Source organism: Octopus sinensis, linkage group LG30, assembly GCF_006345805.1.
Source record: "Octopus sinensis linkage group LG30, ASM634580v1, whole genome shotgun sequence".
Taxonomy (NCBI): Eukaryota; Metazoa; Mollusca; class Cephalopoda; order Octopoda; family Octopodidae; genus Octopus; species Octopus sinensis.
In genome coordinates this window covers 14,844,281-14,854,280 of record NC_043026.1, presented here as the reverse complement: position 1 = coordinate 14,854,280, position 10,000 = coordinate 14,844,281, and the positions used below count along the sequence as shown (strand labels likewise).

At 39.5% G+C, this 10,000-nt stretch overlaps 1 protein-coding gene across 1 annotated transcript in view; it reads left to right on the top strand.

Annotated features, from left to right (window-relative positions):
* The window catches only part of LOC115226298, a 38,689-nt gene that overhangs the window by 22,255 nt on the left and 6,434 nt on the right, over positions 1–10,000 (top strand). Inside the window, exons 6-12 of the mRNA XM_029797291.2 lie at positions 1,118–1,212; positions 1,945–2,067; positions 2,173–2,278; positions 5,016–5,179; positions 6,608–6,700; positions 8,066–8,116; positions 9,429–9,624. Coding sequence (XP_029653151.2) covers positions 1,118–1,212; positions 1,945–2,067; positions 2,173–2,278; positions 5,016–5,179; positions 6,608–6,700; positions 8,066–8,116; positions 9,429–9,624 — 828 coding nt within the window. The remainder of the gene's footprint in view (positions 1–1,117; positions 1,213–1,944; positions 2,068–2,172; positions 2,279–5,015; positions 5,180–6,607; positions 6,701–8,065; positions 8,117–9,428; positions 9,625–10,000) is intronic.

Genomic DNA, 10,000 nt, shown 5'->3' with positions numbered 1-10,000 from the left:
CATCATCATCAACATCGGTTAACGTCCGTTTCCATGCTGTTGGACGGTTTTGACTGAGGGCTGGCAACCAGATGGCTGCGCCGGGCTCCAATCTTGACCTCGCAGAGTTTCTACAGCTGGATGCCCTTCCTAACGCCCACCGCTCCGAGAGTGTAGTGGGTGCTTTTTTTTACGTGCCACCTGCACGGGGGCCAGTCAGGCGGTACTGGCAATGACCTCGCTCGAATCTTTTTACGCGTGCCACCGACACAGGTGCCAGTGAAGCGACGTTGGTAACGATCACGCTCGAATGGTGCCCTTTTTACGTGCCATGGGTAAGGAAGACAGTTGGCTGCTCTGGCAACGATGACAACGATCACGCTCAGATGGTGTACTTGGCTCCCTACTAGCACAGGCACAAGTGCCAGCAAAGCGACGCCGGCAACGATCACACTTGAATAGCCTCTCTGTCAGCGATCACACTCGTATGGTGCTCTTTGTACTATTATCATGCCTGTCTATCTATCTGTCTATATGTCTGTTGTTTGTCGGCCTATCTCTCTCTCTATATATATATTTATTTATCTACCTATTTGTCTATCTATCTATCTACATGTCTATCTGTCTGTCTGTTAGTCTGTCTATCTGTCCACTTATTTATCTGTCTGTCTGTTAGTCTGTCTATCTGTCAACTTATTTATCAGTCTGTCTGTCTATCTAACTATCTGCCTGTCTGTTTGTCCATCTACCAGTCTATCTATTTATCTATCTATCTGTCTATCTATCTATCTATCTATCTGTCTGTCTGTCTGTCTGTCTGTCTGTCTATCTATTTATCTATCTATCTGTCTGTCTATCTATCTATCAATCTATCTATCTCTCTATCTATCTATCTCTCTCTATCTACCTACCTACCTACCTACCTATCTATCTACCTATCTATCTATCTATCTATCTATCTATCTATCTATCTATCTATCTATCTATCTATCTATCTATCTATCTACTTGTCTATCTATCTGTCTGTTTGTCTATCTACCAGTCTCTCTCTCTCTCTCTCTCTCAATCTGTCTGTCTGTCTGCCTTCCTGCCTGTCTGTCTGTCTATCTGATAGTCTGTCCACCTCTCTACTTTGCAGTGAAACGTCGCAATGGTAAAACTGAACCATTTACCTACATCTATCAGTTTCTGACCTTTGACCCGACCCCAACAATTGGTGAGGATGTCTTCCAGGTAGGTGAAACACCATTTCCCCAATTTAGGAACACTAAGGGCCAACAGGACCAACAAACCCTGGATAAATAATCATGAAATTGACAGGATAAAAAAACAAAAAGATATCTCAGGTCAGCCTCTGTATAGATAGAAGACAGTTAAGTATAGAGATAAATATAAACTAAAAACCCTACACTTAACTACATATTCTCCATATCTTCATATATAAAAGTGAAGTTGTGTGGGTGTCTGTCCCCTTCGATTTAGATTCCTAACTACTCCCACATTTTGCGGTGCAGTTTAACCAAAAGCGGGTATCTTATAGTCATGATTCATATCAAGCCCTTCTGGGTATTAGCGCGTGTCTACGATGAGTCTACGATTTAAAAAAAATTTACCATCAATTTTCGCATTTTTTGCTCGGTTTATATAAGGGAAGTAACTCTCTAAAAATGCTTATATAGTTATTTCCCTTACAAACCCGAGCAACGCCGGGCAATACTGCTAGTATATATATAAAATAAAATACAAAATGGGACAAGAACGCAAAACATCTGGACAACTAGGGGATACAAAAAGGGACAACAAAACATCTAGATAGACGATACAGTTCTGTAGTGCTGGGACAGATGTGAAGCTAAACAAAACCACCACCATCACTATTGTTGTTATAGCAACCACCGTAACGGTATGCTGCCACTGCCACCACCACCACCACCACTACCACCACCCTTTATTTCTCTATTCCAGGTACCCCAAGGTGTAATCTGTAACACCAGTATATATTACCACCAATTACCCAACATTCTACCCCAGTTCACCACCCATGGTGAGATTATAAACACCCGCAATCACAGGCTGTCTGTTTTTAATGTAAGTATTAGCTGCTGCTGCTGTTGTTGTTGTTGTTGTTACACTCCGTGCTGTACCCTCACTCACACTTTTGTTCAATCACTCATACTCTCACTCCACTTCCAGGTCCTATTTGACTGGCAAGAGAAGCTAATGCGGTTGGAGTTTTACCCAGAAGTCCACGGTAACTCTTCGGATCGGAGTATACGGATGATAACAGATTATCGGCTAGGTTGGTGTCCCTTCGTCCCTTCTGTGCCCCACCCCCACCCCCTCACACACACACACACTTACTTCACCCTGTCATAAACCAGACATACACCAAATGAAATGAATAGGAACGAATCTAATGTTTGGGGGGGGGGGGGTTCAAGCTTTTGCGAAAGAGAAGAGAAATCAGTAAGAGAAACAAGAGAAAAAGAAATAGATTTTGTTGATTGCAGCTGATTCCAGAGACGTATAGAAATACGTATACACACACACACAAAATAATAATAATAATGATAGTAATAATATAATAATAATACAGGCAGTGGCTCTCATGGCTTCTGATTTAACTGATTGGAAATGTTATCATGTACATTGTTTTTGCTTGGTATAAAAGATGGGCTAAGCAAATATTCTGCTCAATACCACAGATTTGCTTGTCAGTTGTTTGACCTTAACAGTTGAGCATGTCCCTTAGTGGGCTGACGATATGTGCATCTCTGATCACGAGCAGAGAAGTAGTGGGGAGCATCATAGCCATGGTGTGAGAGGGATTCTTTGGGGTTTGAATAATTCACCTCTGGAAACATGGGTGGTTCTTTCAAATCTTAAACAACCCTTATTCAGGGACCTTTTGAGCGGGATGGGGTTACACAACCTGAAGAAAATTCTAACTGGGCCCCACCTGCAAGGTCATGTGCTGTTTATCTTGATATGAAATCACCATGTCACGCACATATGGTTGTGATGCATGTGCCTGGTGTATCCTTATCAGATGGGTAGTCATGGTGGGTATACTGGGCTTCGTATATTTTACCCCAGTGTCACTTTGATGGCGTGCACTGCTCTCTCACTCAATAATAATAACAATAATAATAATAATAATTAATTCTTTTTATTGGCCACAAGGGCTGACAAACATGATTGGAAAACATAAAGGGACAAAACAGGACGAAAGGTTACAAAAGGTTTTGTCCGTTTTCCGAAAGAAAAACGTCCGTGTAAACAAGCTTTACAATAATAGGACTTCCCCATACATACTGACACATGCTGAGACTGCGACATCTCAGGCTCCATGTAGACGATGGTGAACAGGTGTGGTCGCCGTTTGTGAGGCACACTTTCCCGTAACTTGTCTCCATGACCGAACTGCAGTCGTGGATCAAAAAGAGGCCGAGGAAGGGCGAACGGCACCATGAGTGTCGCATTGCTCTCAAGCAACTATGCCGTCCCGGGTCGACCTTGAGTGACTTCAACACAACTAAAGTATTCTATAGGGGATTAGTGGAGGGGAGGTACGACGACGAGCTCAGGGCGAACCTGGACGTCGACAAGGAATACCTGACCCGCCTGTTCAGGACCACTTTCGGGCCAGGGCCCATGGACAACTTCCAGAGATCCCTGGCCTGGCAGTACTACTGAGAAGTGCTACCCGTTCGGGATAAGCTCTACAGACACGGCTTGAGAAACATGGGGCTGACCTGCCCGAGATGCGGTCAGAGCGACGAAACTGTTCTGCACGCACTCGTGCAGTGTCCAACAATCTCCGACCTGTGGGCTTATGTCGAACGACTGCTGTCACGGGTGGGACGAGTCGGTTTATCAGCCAAATCTATCGTCAATATTGTCACGCCTCCTTCCTTCCAACGGGAAGGATTAGCTATTTTCATCATCCTTGTGGCAATGGCGAAAGAATGTATCTGGTGGACACATCTGAAAGGATTGGAGACAAACACTTTCCTCTCTGGTCAATCTCTCATCAACTTGAAAAGGAAAGTGAAAGTAGAGAGGCAAGTTTTGTCTAGCGAAAGTTTCAAAAAATGATTGGTGAATGTAGCAAGGATGGCACGTATGAATGACGAAGCCACCTTGAGCATAATCCTATGAACCCAGAAAATTGAAAACAGAGGGTTACCCACTTGCAAACAAATGTGGTAACATGTAACATTATTGACCAAGGTTACTGTGGTCTTTTCTGTAGGCTTTTCTTCCCACGGATAAACCTTATCTGCTTCCCCCTTTACACCTTACATCATGACACTGATACACGATCCCTATTGATCGTTTTTTTTCTTTTTTTTTCTTTTTTCTTTTCCCTTTTTTTTCCTTCTTTCCCTTTTATGGTCCCTTTTGATCGAAAACCTACGCCACCCTTTTTTTTTCCCCAAAAAGAAAAGCACTACTTTGTAATCTGTCCCATCTGTGTGCAGCCCTGTGTGGCTAATAAAGAAACATCTCTCCCTCTCTCTCTCTCTCTATCTCTCCATCTCTCTCTCTCTCTGTATCTATCTATCTATCTATCTATCCATACATCCATCTTCCTACCTATCTCTCTCTCTCTCTATGTATCAATCTATCTACCTATCTCTCTCTCTCTCTCTCTCAATCTATCTATCTATCTATCCGCCTACATATCTATCTATCTCTCTCTCTCTCTCTCTCTATCCATCCATCTATCTACCTATCTATCTCTCTCTCTCTCTATCTCTCTCTATCTATCTCTCTCTCTATCTATCTATCTCTATCTATCCATCCATCTATCTACCTACCTATCTCTCTCTCTCTCTCTCTATCCATCCATCTATCTACCTATCTCTCTATCTATCTATCTATCTATCTATCTATCCATCTATCTACCTACCTACCCCCTCTCTCTCTATCTATCTATCTATCTCTATCTATCCATCCATCCCATCCATCTACCTATATATATATCTATTTCTCCCTCTATTTCTCTCTCTCTCTCTGTCTCTCTCTTGCAGGAATCCAGTACAATTTGGACAACAACTTCAGGCCCTGCCTCATTAAACCCTCCTACACTTCCCTCACCGATCTCGAGAAACTAAGCTGGAGCCATGTGTTACACGTCGATGACATCTACAGTCTCATGACCCTTAATACGGCCATGTATAACTACAAAGGAAAAGTAAACAAGCCCCTTCTTATCCCCTACATCTAACACATTATTAAATGGGTGCACAAGCTTGGATGGCCATTGTTGGACTGGCAGAGTAATTGGACATGACTGTTATGGTTGTTGAACTTGTTGCTTAAGCCCATGTCAGGCCTGATCCAAAAGACCTTTGATCAAAGACATTCCAATTGTGACCATCCTGGCTTTTATTTGAAGATAGTGCATGTGGATGTGAATGTATGTGCATTTGAGTCGTGCGGTACAAAGCTTGCTTCCCAACCACATGGTTCCAAGTTCAGTCCCACTGCATGGCACCTTGGGCAGGCATCTTCTACTATTGCCTCGAGCTGACCAAAGCCTTGTGAGTGGATCTGGCAGATGGAAACTGAAAGAAGCCCATCACATATATATATGTGTATATATGTATAAGTAAATACTCTGGTAACTGTTTATTGAATTTTCCATGTTAACAGTAAACAAAGGATAATTCAATCATCCATTTACATATATATATACAACTAAATAAATTCTTTATTACTTCTAATTCTTATAACAGTTAGATACAACCATAGTTTGGTCAGTTAGTGGCTGGACTTCACAACCTCATATGTTCTTAAAATTTAATTCTACATCTTTATCTGTATATCTACCTTCTCTATAATGTTACTACTTGATTTGAAAGCTTTTGTATTATTGGAAAACTTATATTTTGGGCTGAAGAGCACTCGACATCTTAAATCTGCTGTAATAATTATAACTTTTAATAAAATGTTGTAGTGCGAAACAATTGTACCAAATTACCGGAGTCATTCTTGTTGCTTATTTTTGTATATATATATATATATATATATAATAATAAATATTAGGGAATAAATCCAAATTTACAGGGAAAAAATCAGATTTAGGATTAAATCCAATTTTATAGTAAAATATTATATAATATCAATTAGAGACAAAACCACTATTTTGCAAAACAAACAAGGAAAGACTTAATCAATACATAAAATTTTAATAAAAAGTAAAAAAAGTAAAAAAAAGTTAAAAAAAAGTTTAAAAAAGTAAAAAATAAAAAGTAAAAAAAAGTAAAAAAAGTAATAAAAAAATATATATATATGCACACACACACAAGTATATATGAGTGTGTGTGTGTTTGGGTGCGAGTATGTGACTTTGTGTCTGTGCCTGTACCTCCATCACTGCTTGACAACCGGTGTTAGTGTGTTTATGTCCCATATGACCTAACAGTTTGGCAAAAGGACCGATAGAATGAGTACTATTGCTTAAAAAATAAGTCCTGGGTTCAAACTGCTTGACATAAACCCTTTTTATACTGTGCCCCAGCATGGCCACAGACCAACACATGTAGCAGCAGAGCATGTATAGCTCGTACTCCATTTTTGAATGTGGGATTTAAACCGATTCCCTCCGTTTCCCTTGCAGCTTAAAGTTCGTGGTTTAACAGTTGATGTTTGGGGCAGGAAGAGCACCATCACAGGTGGAATCACTATCAACCGGGAGTACTATTTCTTGAAGGTAACTCCATAGTCTATTATCATTATCATTATTATTATTAACATCATCATCATCATCATCATCATCATTATTATCATCCTCATCCTCATTATCATCATCATCATATCATCATCATCATCATCATCATCATCATCATCATCATCATTATCATTATCATCATCATTATCATCATCATCATATCATCATCATCATCATTATTATCATTATCATCATCATCATATCATCATCATCATCATCATCATCATTATCATCATCATCATATCATCATCATATCATCATCATCATCATCATTATCATCATCATCATCATTATCATCATCATCATATCATTATCATCATCATCATATCATCATCATCATCATCATCATCATCATTATCATCATCATCATCATTATCATCATCATCATATCATCATCATCATCATCATCATCATCATATCATCATCATCATCATCTTATCATCATCATCATATCATTATCATCATCATCATATCATCATCATCATTCATCATCATCATCATTATCATCATCAATCATCATATCATCATCATCATATCATCATCATCATCATCATCATCATCATCAATCATCATTATCATTATCATCATCATTATCATCATCATCATATCATCATCATCCATCATCATCATCATTAATCATCATCATCATTCATCATTCATCATCATCATCATCATCATCATCATCATCATCATCATCATTATATCATCATCATCATATCATCCATCATCATCATCAATCATCATCATCATCATCATCATCATTATCATCATCATCATAATCATCATCATCATCATCATCATCATCATCATCATCATCATCATTATCATCATCATCATATCATCATCATTATCATCATCATCATATCATCATCATCTCATCATCATCATATCATCATCATCATCATCATCATCATTATCATCATCATCATATCATCATCATTATCATCATCATCATATCATCATCATCATCATCATCATATCATCATCATCATCATCATCATCATCATCATCATCATTATCATCATCATCATATCATCATCATCATCATCATCATCATCATCATCATCATCATCATCATTATCATCATCATCATATCATCATCATCACATCATCATCATCATCATCATCATCATCATCATTATCATCATCATCATATCATCATCATTATCATCATCATCATATCATCATCATCATCATCATCATCATTATCATCATCATCATATCATCATCATCATCATCATCATCATCATCATCATCATCATCATCATCATTTTCATTATCATCATCATCATTATCATCATCATTATTATAGATATTATTGATGTCATTGTTGTTGTTGTTTTGTAGACTCTTCACACCGCCGTCCCCATTGGAATATTTCAAAAAGCCTTCAGATTGGTAAGTTGTCATGGTTACTGTTGTTGTTGCTTCACTTTCATTCTCCCGTTTTATTCTTTTTCTTTCTCCTCTTCCACTACATCTTTCTCCCTTCTTTCTCATCCTCTCTCTCTCTCTCTCTCTCTCAGAGCATCCACCCCCCCACCCACCCACTACTGACTTGGTCACCAAGGTAATGGAAGCTATCTCATACTCCTAGCTTCTCCCCCTGGCCTGTGATGGAATCTGTTTACTCTCTTTCTCTCTTTTCTCTTTTACTTGTTTCAGTCATTTGACTGCGGCCATGCTGGAGCACCGCCTTTAGTCGAGCAAATCGACCCCGGGACTCATTCTTTGTAAGCCCAGTACTTATTCTATCGGTCTCTTTTTTGCCGAACCGCTAAGTGACGGGGACGTAAACACACCAGCATCGGTTGTCAAGCAATGCTAGGGGGACAAACACAGACACACAAACACACACACACATATATATATATATATACATATACGACAGGCTTCTTTCAGTTTCCGTCTACCAAATCCACTCACAAGGCATTGGTCGGCCCGGGGCTATAGCAGAAGACATTTGCCCAAGATGCCACGCAGTGGGACTGAACCCGAAACCATGTGGTTGGTTAGCAAGCTACTTACCACACAGCCACTCCTGCGCCACTCCTACTATATATCTTCAGTGTTTATTGCCCCTGTGCATCTTCCCGGTTAACCTTCCTTTGATATTGCTGCATCTAAGGGGGCAAGCTGGCAGAAACGTTAGCATGCCCGGCGAAATGCTTCGTGGCATTTCATTTGCCATTACGTTGTGAGTTCAAATTCCGCCGAGGTCAACTTTGCCTTTCATCCTTTCGGGGTCGATAAATTAAGTACCAGTTACGCACTGGGGTCGATATAATCGACTTAATCCATTTGTCTGTCCTTGTTTGTCCCCTCTGTGTTTAGCCCCTTGTGGGCAATAAAGAAATAAGAAACGTCAGCACACTGATTGGATTTGTAGTCTTCGAATTAGTTTTCTCCTTTCTGTTTTTTTTTATCTATGTATGCATATATATATATATATATATATATATATTTATTTATATACGTATTTCAAAATAGAAAATTACCCTTTGACAGGTAATTTTACATGCTAGAAATAGCAGCCAACACGGCCAAAAACCACAATTTTATAGCAAATTTCGAAGTAAATGAAAAATAAAAACCTTTACCTTGTTATATAACGGTTATACCATGGTTTCAGATTTCTTTATTTATATATATTTATATATATATATATATATATATATATCTAACAATATCTTTTTTCTTTTATTTACAGCCAAACAACAACAACAAGAACAACGAAGATAAGGATGATGATGATGATGATGATGATGATGGAACAGTGGAGTTAATAAACGAATCATGGATACATCTCTATGGTTATGTCCAGGGACACGTCCACCTGGACAACTTCAACATAGAAAGCTGCTTCCACTTGAGAGATAGGTTTTATATCAACTTCCAGTTAGAAGGTAAGATGGGGCTGTGTGAGGGGGGCGAGGTAGTGAGGGGGCGATGGGGGTGAGTGTGGGTGGGTGGAGGGTGGTAGTAAGCATGAAAGGGGGAGGTAGAATGCATACTCATGGGTAAATGTGTGTGCCTGTATGTACCCTTATCGGACGGGTAGTCATGATGGGTATTTGGGGAAATGAACAAAAATGAACAAAAAAAGGAAAAGCATGGAAGGAAAATTAGGGTCAGTTTGCAAGAGATGTGAACGCTGAGACAGATACAGAGGAGCGGTGGCTATGAATGAGGAGGAGTGACCTGAAGATAGAGACAGAAGCACTCATATGAGCAGCTTAAGAGCATGCATTAAGGACCAACTATGTTAAGTGCAGAGTAGAC